This window comes from Saimiri boliviensis, chromosome 12, assembly GCF_048565385.1.
Source record: "Saimiri boliviensis isolate mSaiBol1 chromosome 12, mSaiBol1.pri, whole genome shotgun sequence".
NCBI classification, from domain to species: domain Eukaryota; kingdom Metazoa; phylum Chordata; class Mammalia; order Primates; family Cebidae; genus Saimiri; species Saimiri boliviensis.
Window position 1 is genome coordinate 87,343,854 of NC_133460.1, and position 17,152 is coordinate 87,361,005.

The window sequence follows — 17,152 nt, forward strand, 5'->3', positions numbered from 1 at the left end:
ATCTTGGTCAACATGGTGAAACCCCGTCTCTACTAAAAATACAAAAAAAATAGCTGGGCATTGTGGTGCATGCCTGTAATCCCAGCTACTTAGGAGGCTGAGGCAGGAGAATTGCCTGAACCCAGGAGGCGGAGGTTGCAGTGAGCCGAGATCACGCCATTGCACTCCAGCCTGGGTAACAAGAGCGAAACTCCGTCTCAAAAAAAAAAAAAAAAAAAAAAAAAAAAAAAAAAAAGAAAAAGAAAAAAACAAAACAAAACAATGGAGATTTGGGAGGAATAGCCACTGAGGAGGAAAACCAAGATAGAATGGTGTTTTGGAAGCCAAGAAGACAATGTTTCAAAGACAGCATGACCAATGTTAAATGGGCTGATAGGTCAAGTAAGGTGAGTACTGAAAACTGAACCCTACTTTTAGCAATGTGGAATTATCAGTGAGCCTGAATAGAAGGCTCAAGAGTAACCGGGAGGAGATAAAGGAAAGAAAGCACAGGAAACTCTTTTGAGGAGTTTTTCTATAAAGGGAGGCTGAGGAGTGGGACAGTGTCTGGAGGGGATGTACGGTCAGGAGGACTTTTCGAGGGCTTATTTTTTTCTTTTTCTGTTTTTTTTTTTTTTTTTTTTTTTGAGACAGAGTCTCACACTGTCACCCAGGCTGTAGTGCAGCGGTGCAATCTCGGATCACTGCAATCTCTGCCTCCTGGGTTCAAGCAATTCTCCTGCCTCAACCTCCTGAGTAGCTGGGACTACAGGCACGTGCCACCACAAGTAGCTAATTTTTTTGTATTTTTAGTAGAGATGGGGTTTCACCATGTTGACCAGGATAGTCTCGATCTCCTGACCTCGTGATCCACTCGCCTCAGCCTCCCAAACTGCTGGGATTACAGGCATGAGCCATCGCGCCTAGTCTATTTTTTTCTTTTTTAAGCAAGAGAAGCTACAGGATATGTTTATATTGTTAGGAATGATCCAGAAGAGAGAGACACTTAGGAAACAACAGCAGAAGGTGAAGCTGTTTGAGATACAAGATGATTTCTTTTCTTTTTCTTTTCTTTCTTTTTTTTTTTTTTTGAGACAGAGTTTCGCTCTTGTTGCCCAGGCTGGAGTGCAATGGCGCAATCTCGGCTCACCGCAACCTCCACCTCCTGGGTTCAAGCAATTCTCCTGCCTCAGCCTCCTGAGTAGCTGGGATTACAGGCGCGCGCCACCATGCCCAGCTAATTTTTTGTATTTTTAGTAGAGACGGGGTTTCACCATGTTGTCCAGGATGGTCTCGATCTCTTGACCTCGTAATCCATCCGCCTCGGCCTCCCAAAGTGCTGGGATTATAGGCGTGAGCCACCGCGCCCGGCCTCTTTTTCTTTTTTTTAAAAAATTTCTTTTGAGACAGAGCATCACTCTGTCTCCCAGGCTGGAGTGTGGTGTCCCAATCTTGATCTGGGCTCACTGTAAACACTGCCTCCTGGGCTCAAGTGATCCTCTCACCTCAGCCTCCCAAAGTGCTGGGATTACAGGCATGAGCCACCACACCTAGTCTAGACGATTTCTATTAGTAACGAAGACATAGATATGGCTTCTATTATTGCAGTTTATTGCCTGTCATCATAATTGATGTAAACACAAACTTTTGGTTAGTTAGTAAAAATCACATGCAATTTTTCTCCCTTCTAAGTTTATGAGCCTTCCTAGTTTTAGGGTATGATTATGAGAGTATGTGGCTGGGGTAGAGTGGATGACAAGACCATTGGTGGAGGGCAGGTGAAGGAACTGAGAGGCTAGGGTTTTGTGGAAATCATGTATGTGGACAGTGAAATGTCCGATAATTCTGAAACAACAGTGGTCCTAAAGCAAGTGACAGTGAGCTGGGAGCTCTTGTCATTTGGCCTCCACATGAATGAATGCTGCCAGAGTTAGGGTATTCCCAATGCATGAGGCAGCTTCTCCTACTTCTTGATGATTGCAATTATAGGAAACTTATTCCTTATTCTAAATTACACTCTATCACCTAATATTCCCCATCTTGCTCCTGGCTCAACCCTCTAGAACTATTCAATCCCACTGACTTCAGATAATTCTTGAAGCAGTCTAGACAGTTCCAAATGTTCTCTTTTCCAGGAAGAACACTGTCAGGTCTCTCAACCATTTCTTATACATCATGGTTTCCAGTACTTTCACTATTTTGGTTGTTCTCTTTGGGATACACTTGATTCACTGTCTTCCTAGGGGTGACAGTCAGTGGCATGATCTTCCAACTTCCCTTGTGCTATCCAAATCACTATGGCAATTAATAAACACTTTATTTTGCCAAGATGGGTGTGGGTACAACATTGTTACTGAGCGACAGCAAAACATCTTGTTTTTTTTCTCTTTTTTTTGAAACTTAGTCTTGCTCTGTCGCCCAGGCTGGAGTGCAGTGGCATGATCTTGGTTCACTGCAACCTCTGCTTCCCAGGTTCAAGCAATTCTCTGTCTCAGCCTCCCAAGTAGCAGGGATTACAGGTGCCTGCCACCATGCCCAGCTAATTTTTGTATTTTTGGTAGAGACGGAGTTTTCACCATCTTGGCCAGGTTGGTCTTCAACTCCTGACCTCATGATCCACCCACCTCGGCCTCCCAAAGTGCTGGGATTACAGGTGTGAGCCACCGTGCCTTGCCAAAACATTTTATACAAGTTATACGAAGACATTTCTTCGTTTCTTCTTTATAATCTGTAGTCTTCTCCTATCCTTGCTAAATTCACAGTGATTAATGTTATGGCTGTGGAATTACTGCCAAGAAAGAACATTACAGTGTCCATGTTTCTAACACATGGCAGAAAATACTATGAATTACTGTGTCAGAAGGAGTACTTACAAGAATATCAGTATTTTCAAAATAATTCCTCCAGTATGGTCTGATTTTCCTCTGTCCGCCAATGTCCCATACATTCAGCTTAAAACCTTGTGATTGTACACTTTTGATGTTGAAACCCTGAAACAGGGGCAAAAACATCAAGTTTTATTAAACTTTGAGATCATAATTCCGACAAAGTTACATTTAATAGCTATGTTTTTCATTAATTCTAAAATACTCTGCTATATGTGATACTGGTAATGCTGAAAATGATTTGCTGTGACAAATAATAAAGAAACATATTTATACATGTTTATTTCATCCAGGTTGTGGAGTCAGTATAAATAATGTCAGGCTAACATGATGTTTTTCTACAATGAACATATGTAGAAATATAATTGCTGAGGATAACTCTAAATGAGAATAGATCTAATCAATCAACACATACCACATGACCATGAATCTTCAGAATTGTAAAATTTAACAGGACATTTCATGGAACTAACAAAAAAACAAGCTGCATCTGAAGACTCAACAGAAAAGAACACAAGCTAAATTTAAAGAGGCAAAAGCTAAAAAGCTAAAGGATTAGATTCTTCAAGAGCAACTCAAAATAAATTTCCTATTGGAATTAATCAGGTAAAAGAGAGCAGAACTGAGGATGCTACGGGGGAGGCTGGATTTGTAACTCCAATATCAGCCCAGTAGGGAGGTGGAGCCCTCGGTTACAGACACTGATGGAAACAAACAAGTGGTCACTTAAAATTGTGCTTTCATAGGCAACTCTGATGAACTTGAAAAGGAACATCTTTTTTTTTTTTCTTTTTTTGAGACACAGTCTGGTTCTGTTGCCCAGGCTGGAGTGCAGCAGCTCAGTCTCAGCTCACTGCAACCTCTGCCTCCCAGGTTCTACTGCCTCAGTCTCCCGAGTAGCTGAGATTGTAGGCACCTGCCACCACACCTGGCTAATTTGTTGAATTTTTAGTAGAGATAGAGTTTCACCATGTCAGCCAGGCTGCTCTCGAACTCCTGACCTCGTGATCTGCCCACCTCCCAAAGTACTGGGATTATAGGTGCAAACCACCACACCCAGCCAGAAGTCTTCATTTCTAAGACAGTTACTTGAGGTGAAACTTTGAAGAAGGTGAGCAAATCAGGGACAGGCAGAATTGCCAGCTGGTGGTTTAGTGTGAAAAGAAACAAATTAACAAGCACTTTGGGGTTCTCAGAGAATGTATTTCATGAAGAAGTTTTTAAAAAGTCTTCTTGCAAAAGTTACATAGGGAAACCAGGATTTGAAAGACCCAATCAACAGCTTGCTACCATAGAAGAGACATTTCATCCAGAATAACTGGAGTTAGATAGGTTTGGGGATGCCTCCACAAACATTTGTTTCATGTGGCAGCCTGTCAACACTGCTGCCTGGCACAGAAGGAGAAGGCACAGTGCAATAGGACAGGAACATTGCCACTCAGTTTCCACTGAGGATACACAGTCTCTGGAGGATAATGGGGGATGCTGCTGACTCTCACTTCTCTAACATGCCAATGACTGAATACATTAGAAGCTCAAGAATTTTAAAGGGAAATGGCTTAAGCTTATTTAAAAAAGCAGCTTCATTGTGACTCATTGGCAAAACTACTTTGGTGTATTTAAACATTCCACACTCAATGATATTAAATGTCAAACTCAGTAATACTGAATCCTTTCTGGAATAAAGCAAAAAATAAATAACAGTAAAACAAATCTTGGAATTTGACCATATGTATCAATGGCCTTAAATGTCTGTAAGTCATGAGACCCAACAAATCTAGGAATTTATTCTGAGGAAATAATAATAATGAAAGGGCACAAACATGTAGAGATGTACATTATATATGTATTTACATATATAATAACATAGAAAGATATTCATGATCTGTTAAGTGAAAAAGATGAAACAAGTTCAGTGGCTTACACATATAATCCCAGCATTTTGGGAGGCTGAGGCAGGAAGACAGCTTGAGCTCAGGAGTTCAAGGCCAGCCTGGGCAATGTAGTGAGACCCCATCTCTACCCCCACACACAAAAAAATTAACTGGGTGTGGTGGCACCTGCCTGTGGTCCTAGCCACTCAGGAGGCTGATGTGGAAGGATTGCTAGAACCCAGGAATTTGATGCTGCAGTGAGCTATGGATGGTGCCACTGTACTTCAGCCTGGCCAACAGAGTGAAACCCTGTCTCAAAAGAAAAAAAAAAAAGGCCGGGCGCGGTGGCTCAAGCCTGTAATCCCAGCACTTTGGGAAGCCGAGGCAGGTGGATCACGAGGTCAAGAGATCGAGACCATCCTGGTCAGCATGGTGAAACCCCGTCTCTACTAAAAACACAAAAAATTAGCTGGGCATGGTAGCACGTGCCTGTGATCCCAGCAACTCCGGAGGCTAAGGCAGGAGAATTGCCTGAACCCAGGAGGCGGAGGTTGTGGTGAGCCGAGATCGCGCCATTGCACTCCAGCCTGGGTAACAAGAGCGAAACTCCGTCTCCAAAAAAAAAAAATCATATATATATATATATATATATATATATATATATATATGAGATACAAACTAATATATCCTCTATGAGCCATTTTTATTTTTTATTTTAAATATACCCATCATATATATGCATAGAAAAAACTTGATACATTCCTAGATGTGAACAGTGGTATGTCTGATTGGGCATTATAGGTAACTTCTAGTTTCTCAATTTTATTTATTTATACTTTCTAAATTTATTACAATGAGCATTTATTGTTTTTTCTAATATAAAACAAAAACATAATAAAAGTTAGTTTCTAAAGAATATGAAAGCTTGACACAATATAATATCAGAGTCACCTATAACACACTGAATAAAGCCTGAAGATTAGAGTTAGAACTCTGGGTTCTAACTTTGAGTTTACTTCTGTGTTTGCAGTGTGGAAATCTTCCTGTCAGTGTTCTTGAGAGATATAGTCTATCACTAATACAAACAGTAATAACAACAACAAACCACAGGTGCACGCACACAAAAACTAGCACTTCTTTTTCTGGCAGAAATCTTGACACACTAATATGTGTTTTCCAGCCCTTCTAGGCTAGACTACTGTAATTTGCTTCTCCTTGGGCTATACATTAAATTTGTTCAGAAGCTGTAAAATCGTTCATTTGGTAGCAGTTGAAATGACTTTTCCACAAAGAGTTGTGAATCAGTAAGACTCGTAGGCCGCGAAGTATGCACACACGCCAGCACAGCCATTCAAACCTGACACCAGGGTCTTATCACAGTACAGTGATGGAAAATGCTAAATAACTCTGGTTTTGCTAAAACCTCTAACCTTTAATGCTCAAACACTTTTAAGTGACTAAGACCAACAGGCTGTCCCTGTTGGCTCAGCCAAAGGTCAAGCATTCTCAGGATTTCCTACAGGGAATGAGGTCTAAGAAGCCCACTAGAGTTTTTCCAATCAGGACTCGTCTTTAATCCTCCACACTGTGAGCACCATCATTGCCTTATCCTTCATGCTTTGCTTGCTTGGCCTTTTCCAGAAAGAGGAAGGTCGATGAGGCTGGATTTAAAAGGCAGGTAATTGTTTTTTACATAAAAAATTGATACATATTTGTATTTTTTAAGTCTGAAAAGTATAGGCTAAAATATTAACCACGTTTGTTTGTTTGTTTGTTTGTTTGAGACAGAGTCCCGCTCTGTCACCCAGGCCGAAATGCAAAGGTGCAATCTTGGCTCACTGCAACCTCCGCCTCCCGGATTCAAGTGATTCTCCTGTCTCAGTCTCCTCAGTAGCTGGGATTACAGGTACGTACCACGACACCTGGCTAATTTTTGTATTTTTAGTAGAGATGGGGTTTTATCATGCTGGTCAGGCTGGCCTCGAACTCCTGACCTCATGATCTGCCCGCCTTGGCCTCCCAAAGTGCTGGGATTATAGGCATGAGCCACCATGCCCAGCCTTAACCATGATTTGTCTCAGAGTTTTCTCCTTTATACTTTCTCTGTGTTTTCTACATGCACTGCTTTCATAATCGGAGAAGATAAAGCTGTTTTTAAAAAGAATAGGCTGGGTGTGGTGGCTCATGCCTGTAATTCCAGCACTTTGGGAAGCCAAGGTGGCTGGATCCACCAAGGTGGGTGGTTAGTTTGAGATCAGCCTAACCAACATGGTGAAACCCTGTCTCTAAAAAAAATTTAAAAATTAGCTGGGCCTGGCGGCACACACCTGTAGTCCCAGCTACAGGGGAGGCTGAGGCCTGAGAATTGCTTGAATCTGGGAGGTAGAGGTTGCAGTGAGCCAAGATTTCACTACTGCACTCTAGCCTAAACGACAGAGTGAGACTCTGTGTCAAAAAATAAATAATTTATTGATTTTAAAAAATAAAGTAAAATGAAAAGAATATAGGTAGGCCAGGCGCGGTGGCTCAAGCCTGTTATCCCAGCACTTAGGGAGGCCGAGGCGGGTGGATCACGAGGTCAAGAGATCAAGACCATCCTGGTCAACATGGTGAAACCCCGTCTCTACTAAAAATACAAAAAATTAGCTGGGCATGGTAGCATGTGCCTGTAATCCCAGCTATTCAGGAGGCTGAGGCAGGAGAATTGCCTGAACCCAGGAGGCGGAGGTTGCGGTGAGCTGAGATCGCACCATTGCACTCCAGCCTGGGTAACAAGAGCGAAACTCCGTCTCAAAAACAAAAACAAACAAACAAAAAAAAGAATATAGGTAATCACTTGGATCTGTGGGATTTGATTGTCTATACACACACACACACACACACACACACACACACACACACATATATGTATATATACATTTTAAACTGTAACATAACATTTACCATTTTAACATAGTAACATAAAACATTCCATTTCAGCCATTTTAAAGTGCGCAGTTCCATGGCAAAATTAAACACATTCCCGTTGTGTGCCATTATCCACAAGACTATTTTCATCTTGCAAAACTGACTCTCTGTGCCCGTTAAACAATAACATCCCATTCCCCTCTCCCTAGCCCCAGTAACCACCATTCTGCATTCTGTCTCTATGAATCTGACTATGCTAAATACCTCATGAGAACGGAATCTCTTACATATTTTTGAAATCCGGTTATTTTTAGATTGTATACACTTTTCTCAGAGACACAATTTGGAAGTGGACAAAACTGTACTTCCCGTTTTGTCTTTCACATTGCTATCATCGTTTTCCTTGCGTCACACGGCATCTGGAGCCAAGGCAGTGCTCACCTGTGTAGGTGTGATGTGGCTGATGTCTTCGGATGCAAGCTGCTTCAGAAGAGTGGTCTTGCCAGCATTATCCAAACCCAGGAGAAGGATTCTCACCTCCTGGTCTGGTGCACTTTTCAACTTGCGCAAAATTGAGAGCAAGCCCTTGAACAACCATGAAGGAGACAGATTACTTTGGGGGCACTGACTTTGCTATTACTGGATATCAGAATAGCTTCTCCTTGAAAGAAGTTCTTGGTTATGGAGAGCCTATGTTATTATTTTTCATTCTAATGCCACTTATTCTGTTTGCTTCCTCTTTCCAAGTTTTTGTGGAAATCCTAAATTAAATCAGCAACTTAATAAGTAGCATGGCTTATTCCTGCTCCTCCTATTATTCCAGCTTAGCAGTCACCCCAAATCTCCTGGGAGTGTGAACTCTACTCCATCTGTGTTCCTAAAGCCCTTTATATACAGTTAAGAGTAGGTAACTGATGTTTGTATTTTTTTCCTTTACTGAAGTTTCTTGTGGTGAGGGCTACACTTCTCACATAATGGCTGGCACTTATTAAACAGACACTGGATAACACCTGTGGAATTAAATAGTATAACACACCCAAGTTAACACAAGATTTTTTCTTTTTTTTGAGATGTAGTCTCACTCTGTTGCCCAGGCTGGAGTGCAGTGGCACGATCTTGGCTCACTACAACTTCTACCTCCCGGGTTCAAACAATTCTCCTGCCTCAGCCTCTCCTGAGTAGCTGGGATTACAGGCATGTGCCACCACGCCCAGCTAATTTTTGTATTTTTAGTAGAGATGGGGTTTTACCTTGTTGGTCAGGCTGGTCTCAAACTCCTGACCTCATGATCCGCCCATCTCAGCCTTCCAAAGTGTTGGGATTACAGGCGTGAGCCACCACACCTGGCCACACAAGATTTTACAGGCGTTATACAAAAATATATAAAAAGGCTATATAAAATTAGAATTAGTTTCTCTGTTTATGATTTTATCTATTTCATCATTTTCCATTGCATGCCTGTATCAAAATATCTCATGTACCCTACAAATATATACACCAAGGAGCCATAAAAATTAAAAAGAAAAAATTTAAAATTTTTAAAAATCTATTTTAGTACAACTGTAAGACTTCTTCACTCAAAATGTTCTACCATCATCTTTCACAAGACCCTATAGGACAGGTGCATGATATAGATTATCTGTGTTTTTTAGATAAAAAATTTGGTACAATAGAGAAGTTAGGAAATCATAAAAGGCACCTATGAAGCAAAAAAAAAAAAACCAAAAAAACAAAAAACCCACCAAAATTAACCAAGGAATGTTTTACTGTTTGTTAATCTAATATTTCTGTTTCTTATTTTCTTTATTATTATTTTTAGACAGAGCCTCACTCTGTCACCCAGGCTGGAGTGCAGTGGTGTAATCTCGGCTCAACTGCAACCTGTCTCCTGGGTTTAAGCAATTGTCGTGCGTCAGCCTCCAGAGTAGCTGGGATTACAGGAGTGAGCCACTATGCCTGGCTAATTTTTATATTTTTAGTAGAGATGGGGTTTTGCCACGCTGGCCAGGCTGGTCTTGAACTCCTGGCAAGTGATCCACCCACCTTGGCCTCCCAAAATGTTGAGATTACAGACATAAGCCACCTCTCCTGGCCATTATTTATTATGTTTTTATGGATAGAAATAAACCATGTTGCTGGGCATAGTGGCTCATGCCTGTAATCCCAGCACTTTGGGAGGTTAAGGCAGGAAGGCTGCTAGAGCCCAGGAGTTCAAGACCAGCCCTGGCAACATAGTGAGATCCTGTCCCTACAAAAAATAAAAAACGAATAAGCCAGGCATGGCGGCACACGCCTGTGGTCCCAGCCACTCAGGAAGCTGAGTTGAGAGGATTGCTTGAGCCTCGAGGTTGAGGTTGCAGTGAGCTGTATTTGCACCACTGCACTCCAGCCTGAGTAAAGAAGTAAGACTCTATCTCCAAAAAAGAAAAAAGAAAAAAAGAAATAAACCATGTTGATTTTTAGTTAAGAACGTAAGACAATCTTTATAGGAAAGTTATTTGTTCTGTGCTATAGCTGACAATCTTGTTCTAACAACACATGGCTAGAACAAGAGTCAAAGAATCACAGAGTTTAAAGGGCATATAATTTAGTCTCCCAGCTCAAGAAGAAATTCCTTCATACTGAATCTTAGAATTACGTAAAATGGTATTTGTTATTCACACTGCAGCAGGCAATAATTCAAACCAGTTTGTTCACTAAGATCAAACGGTACTTCTGAGAAACAATTCTCAACAACTGCATCTTTGGACAATGATATGCAAATATGCATAATTATTAAGAATTCCTTTCTGCCTCAGAGACTATTTACCATTTCTCATACTGTATTTGTACTGACTTGCTAAGGACCACATTAACCTCTCTATGCCTCAATTTTTTTCCAGCAGTAAAATGGAAGTTTTAGTCTAAGCTAGACAAATTTGATGCCAAAAGATTTTGGGGAGAAAGATTAAATAGATTTGAAACAAACAAAAGTCTGGCTTTTTAAAAGGCCAGACTTTTTTTCTTTCTTTTTTTTGGTGGGGAACAGGGTCTTCCTCTGTCACCTAGGCTAGAGTGTGTGGCGTGAACACGGCTCACTGCAGCTTCGACTTCCTGGGCTCAAGCGATCCTTCCACCTCAGCCTTTCCAGTAGCTGGGACTACAGCTCATGCTGCCATGCCTCGCTAAGTTTCGTATTTTTTGTAAAGATGGGGTTTTACCATATTGCCCAAGCTGAAAATTCCTAAGCTCAAGTGATCCACCCAAAGGCAAGACTTTTTTTTTGCTTTTTTATCTCATCTGGTCTTGAATACTTTGACACCATTCCTTCTTAAAACTATATGTACAAGAACTCTCCCTGGTTTCTATTAGCTATATTGCAATCACTCATTTATAATATCACCTTTCAGAAAAGTAAAAATTAGAATTCTGAGATCCTTAGGGGACTAGTCATATAAAAAGGCTAAGCACAGGAAAACCCATTTTACTACTCATCTTTGAGTTCCTGATTATAAGTGAAAAGAAGGGACCTCATTACTTCTTGAATTCTAAAACAGCTGGAATGTATCAAATTAGTACATTAAATGACATATAAGCAAAGTTCTTCTCACGCATTATCTGATTATCTGCTTATGCAGAAATTATAAAGGAAGATATGTTTTCTTTTTCTTTTTTTTTGAGACGGAGTTTTGCTCTTGTTGCTCAGGCTGGAGTGCAATGGTGCGATCTCGCTTACTGCAACCTCTGCCTCCCGGGTTCAAGTGATTCTCCTGCCTCAGCCTCCTGAGTAGCTGGGATTATAAGCATGCGCCACCATGCCCAGCTAATTTCGTATTTTTAGCAGAGACAGAGTTTCTCAATGTTGGTCACGCTGGTCTCGAATTCCCAACCTCAGGTGACCGCGCCCAGCCTATAAAATATTTTCAGTTTAAAATTAATGTTTTGGGTTTTTCCTCATGTGTCTCTTTTTAAAAAGATCACTAACAATACTGTTTTTTTTTTTTTCCTTCGGGTAGAGACTTTCTACATACTCATTACATTTGAAATTAAATAATTAAGAGAAAAACAAGACCAGGCACAGTGATTCACACCTGTAATAACAGTGCTTTGGGAGGCCGAGGCAGGAGGATAGCTTGAGGCCAGTAATTCAAGACCATCCTGTGCAACAAAGTGAGACACATATCCCTACCAAAAAGAAAAAATGATCCAGGTGTGGTGGTGTGCACCTGCGTTTCCAGCTACTCAGGAGGCTGAGACAGAAGGATGGCTTGAGCCCAAGAGTTTGAGGCTGTAGTAAGCTATGGTCAGGCCACTGCATTCTGGGCTGGATGAGAGAGCTGGATCCTGTCTCAAAAAAAGGGAGGGGAGGGGAGAAACATAATGTTTATTCATCTTAAAAGGAGAGGAGCAAAGCACAGATGAGAAAGAAAATAATTCTAACTATAAGGCTGAGCACAGTGGCTTGTGCCTGTAATCCCAGCACTTTGGGAGGCTGAGGTGGGTGGATCACTTGGGGCCAGGAGTTTGAGACCAGCCTGGCCAACATGGTGAAACCTCATTTCTACTAAAAATACAAAAAATTGGCCAGGCATGATGTCGGGTACCTGTATTCCCAGCTACTTGGGAGGCTGAGGCAGGAGAATAGCTTGAACCTGGAAGAGGAAGGTTGTAGTGAGCTGAGATCACACCACTGCACTCTAGACTGGGCCACAGAGATAGACTCCGTCTCAAAAAAAAAAAAAAATTCTAACTATAGATAAACTTTTTTTTTTTTTTTTTTGAGACAGAGTTTCGCTCTTGTTACCCAGGTTGGAGTGCAACGGCGTGATCTCGGCTCACCGCAACCTCCGCCTCCTGGGTTCAGGCAATTCTCCTGCCTCAGCCTCCTGAGTAGCTGGGATTACAGGCACGCGCCAACACGCCCAGCTAATTTTTTGTATTTTTAGTAGAAACGGGGTTTCACCATGTTGACCAGGATGGTCTCGATCTCTTGACCTCGTGATCCACCCGCCTCGGCCTCCCAAAGTGCTGGGATTACAGGCGTGAGCCACCGCGCCCGGCAGATAAACTTTACTAACCTAATAGTGTAGAATACAGTGCTTCTACATTTCCAATGAGTGAATTTCCTTATTAGGAAATAATAACTTCAGATGCTTCACCTTTAAGTGAAATTATGGAGAAATGGAAAGTTCAGCTAATATTTTCTTCCAGCAAAAGGAAAAATGGCATTTCAAGCATGGTCTAGGGAAGACAAGTACAAATATAATACAGCATCATATTAATCCAACTACTGAGGACAGGGGATCACAGGATTATCAGGGTTTGCTAAATAGGGAAGAGGATATTTATAGAGATCAGGGTTCTGCCTGAAAGGTACAAAGTAAGCTGATTTAAGAGGCTGGAAGAAAGAGACCAGAATAAGTCTATTCCATGCATCTATGCATATATGCCCATATTTTATTTCAACTGTCAAATGAAGGGAGACAGATATTAGAAGTTAAATTTATTATGGGGCTGAGTGTTGCAGTATAAATAGAATAAAATTAATTTTTAAAGTGTATTTTTGGCCAAAGTATCCATTCACTCAATTATCATTAAACATCAATAATCTGCCTTAGGTACAAGAGTGGGCAAAACAGACATGATCTCTATGTAGGATTTATATTCCTGTGACATTAAAGCAATTTAAGAAACATGAACTTCAGTTACAAGTATATTGTGTGTTACCAGCATGTATGTATACAAGTTATCTGCACCCTGGTGGGCAGAAGTGGACTGACTCAACCACAAAACATTTAAGCAAACTTTTCTACAGTCAAATCATGAATAGATGGACTATGGACTACAGAGGTTTCATCTGCCTTGAAATCAGCTTAAACTCAACTGTTGGGCCAGACGCAGTGGCTCACGCCTGTAATCCCAGCACTTTGGGAGGCCAAGGTGGGTGGATCACGAGGTCAAGAGGTCGAGACCATCCTGGTCAACATGGTGAAACCTCATCTCTACTAAAAATACAAAAAATTAGCTGGGCATGGTGGTGCGTGCCTGTAATCCCAGCTACTCAGGAGGCTGAGGCAGGAGAATTGCCTGAGCCCAGGAGGCGGAGGTTGCGGTGAGCCGAGATCGCACCATTGCACTCCAGCCTGGGTAACAAGAGCGAAACTCCGTCACAAAAGAAAAAAAAAAAAAAGAAAGAAACTCAACTGTTGGCAGAGGCATGGTACACTGACCTAAAACAATACAAACTAGGTCATTCAAAGAAATCAGAGTGGTGGAGCGGGGAGAAATGTGTTGGTATATGGAAAACATACGTGGCTGTAAGGAGCAGCTAAAATTTAAATACTGAAATTTTGAAGCCAACCGTCTCGTACGTGCAGTCCCTATAACTGGCTTAAATGTAACTGACTTCCATTTATTTTTACCTCTTTTAACTGAACTCCTCAGTTTAAAGCTCAAAATGGAGAGCTTCATCCAAACTTTATCTTCTTTCTCATCACTCTCTGCTAAATAAATACAAACAATGTTTCCTGAGGAACAAAATCTGGGCATCTCCTCAGGAAGAGTGAGTTCCCACTTTACCAGAGTCCTAATGAAATGAACATTATGGGCTTTAGAGTTTTTCAGACTTGTATTCAGCTTGTGTGTGTGTGTTTATATATATATATATAAAACCCTGCACATTTTCTAGTTTCAGCTAGAAAATGGGAATAATACTTATATCTCAAGAAATGATGTTATGAGGATGAAATGAGGTCATGTATGTAAAGCATGACACAAAGTAGCCACTCAAAACAATAGCCTTGTGTTTTATTTTTTAAAATAAATTTTCACTGCCATTTTCTAGCCAGAAAATATAAATACTGTTGGGAACAAATCTTCAAATGTTGAACATGCATGAGAACAATCACAGCTCCATATATGTAGAAAGTACTCCATAAATAATTACTGAATGAAGGAGTCAGATGTTAAATAACAGTGGTTAGTTATGTGCTAAAATTACTGTCATTTTAGTAATTCATCAAGAACCTGGCATTGTAAAGCAGGGGTAAAACAGTTGACTCTAAATGTTCAGGGAAACCCATATTTGGGTTTTTGCCACAGTTACCCAAATTTGAAAAACACTGTGTGTTAGTCACAGCTGAAGTTTAAAACAAAAACCAAAAAAAACTTGGGGTTCACTCTTCAGTTGTACAGTTAAAGCTCATGGGATACCGGATAGGATACACTTAAGTCACACCACTGACTAAATTCAGTGTTCTACTTCCAGTTTTAAGAATAGCTGACCCTTTTGGAGATAGAAAAAAAAAAATGCATTTGGGAAAGCAGATAAAGAATCTAGACTAATTTGTCCTCATTTCTTACTGTTCATTCCAGGAAAAGTAAAAAAGAAAAACAAAATGTTTTCATCATTGAACACAACAGTTGTATACAACAGTGTGTGTATACACTGTCAGTTTGTTGTATACAGTGCCAATTTGCACCTGGAAACATGAGCAGTGGTTAAATTACTGTGGCCTGTAATTATACATTAAACAATCACGGAATTACACAGTCCACTTAACTGATAAACAAACTGGGAAAAGTTAGCCAACTCTCATGCACTTCTCATCCATAATGACAAATCTCATTCTCTGTTGGTTTGGCATGCCCTTTTCATTTCAATTCTAGCTATTTTCTGGGTAAATATTTATGTTTGCACTCATTTGTTGTGAAAAACTTAGCCTTTAAACCAGGCGTCCCCGAACTACGTGCGGCCCCCTGAGGCCATTTATCCGGCCCCCGCCGCACTTCAGGAAGGGGCACCTCTTTCATTGGTGGTCAGTGAGAGGAGCACAGTATGTGGCGGCCCTCCAACGGTCTGAGGAACAGTGAACTGGCCCCCTGTGTAAAAAGTTTGGGGACGCTTGCTTTAAACGGACAGCTCCTGTATAAACAATTAAGAAACAGAAACAGTTGTAAAAATCTGTTTAGCCTGACGTTAAAAAAAAAAAAAAAAAAAAAAACCTGCAAGTGTAGCAAGTGTGAAATGCGATTGGCAACTTTAGAACAAATAACTCTACTTCTTTAACAATCTGGAGATATAAAATCAATTGAGATTTTTTTTTCCTATCTAAATCTAATGACCGGATAATCTGACCAAACATACATGTATTATTTTTTCTTCCTGGGCATCTAGCTTTAGATTTTTTTCTTCTTCTTAAATCAGCAGAAGTGGCTCAACATTTCTAAAAGTCAAGAAAGGAACGAGGAAGTGAGGTGGAACAGTAAATATAAGTTTGATTACAGGCTCTTCGCAGCCAACTAAACTGCTCTAAGTGCTTCAAAATCAATTTTTCTTTGATAGCTCTAAAATTACTCAATTCCATTTTAACTCCCTCCAACTAACTGTACAGAAACCAACAAGAAACCGAGTGTTAAGAGTCAGATCTGTCACAACCATAATTTAGAATTTGGGAAAGCTTTAATTAGGGTTGACGGAGAGCCCCAGATTGAAGTTCAATCTCCATTTTCAACTTCTCGTTCTTTTCAGTTTGGAGACCACAAGACAGGATAAGAATTTTTGGTCCTGGTGTGGTCACATGCAAAAGGAGATTGCAAAAGGTCTCGAAGGAAATTCAAGGGACCGGGCAGCTAATTTGCCTCCATCAACGTGGATTAAGTATTGAATGAAAAATCGGTCATCACCAACAACCAGGTCTTGCAAAGCTCTCAGCAAATAACCAGCTAATTCGGGACTGAGGAAGCGCACCCGCCACGCAGACACCAAGACGGCGTAAAATCCACCAGGCATCCCTTACAAGAGGCACCCCTTGGTGTCCTGGGACTTACTCCCCTGCCCCCCAGGGGCCCGCAGAGCGCGAGAAGGAGGAGAGCTAGACTACCATCTCCCCTGCTACCGCCAGGGCGACCTCAGAGACAGCGGGGCCGGCCTTCTCTCCGCTTCTGGCCGGGCTCCAGAAGAACCCCACTTTACTGCAGCGCCGGGAGACCGACGGCCCGGGAAGTCTAAGCTTGCAAGCAAAAGCTGCTCTATGCAGCTCCTCGGATCCGCCCTCACCGCTGCCCCCCAAGTAATGATGGAGCCTGGCCTCCGCATCCGGCCATCCGCGCACTCTGCCAGCCCCTTCCCCAAGCCTCGGACCCGCTGCAAGCCCCGCCTTCCTCTCCAGGCCCAGACCTCCCTCCAGGGCCCACCCTCAGGGCTCCCCGCCGACCCTGAAAACCAGTCCAGAACCCACACAGCAGGCTGATGGCCGTCCCGTTCCCTCCTTGGCTTTCAGCGCAGTGCTCCGCCCTGGGCCTGGGGACGGGAGGGGGGTAACCGGCCGGCTCCAAGGGGGCCCGGGCCCCCACACTCACCATCCTCCCGCCGAGTCCCTCCTCCTCCTCCTCCTCCTCCTCCTCCTCCTCCTCCTGCTGCCTCCCCCGTTACCAGGGGCAACTGCTGCGGCGCCGCCCCCAACGTCCTTAGCACGCAGAGCGGAGATGCAGAGCAGCGGTACGGGGCGGGGTGCAGCGCCGCTTCCC

The 17,152-nt window shown here is 42.0% G+C and overlaps 1 protein-coding gene across 1 annotated transcript in view; it reads right to left on the reverse strand.

Annotated features, from left to right (window-relative positions):
- The window catches only part of ARL3 (ARF like GTPase 3), a 42,723-nt gene extending 25,660 nt beyond the window's left edge, over positions 1-17,063 (reverse strand). The window contains exons 1-3 of the mRNA XM_010333125.3: positions 16,985-17,063; positions 8,087-8,230; positions 2,853-2,969 (exon numbers count right to left, since the gene is read on the reverse strand). Coding sequence (XP_010331427.1) covers positions 2,853-2,969; positions 8,087-8,230; positions 16,985-16,987 — 264 coding nt within the window. The 5' untranslated portion in view covers positions 16,988-17,063. The remainder of the gene's footprint in view (positions 1-2,852; positions 2,970-8,086; positions 8,231-16,984) is intronic.
- Positions 17,064-17,152: the final 89 nt, after the last annotated feature.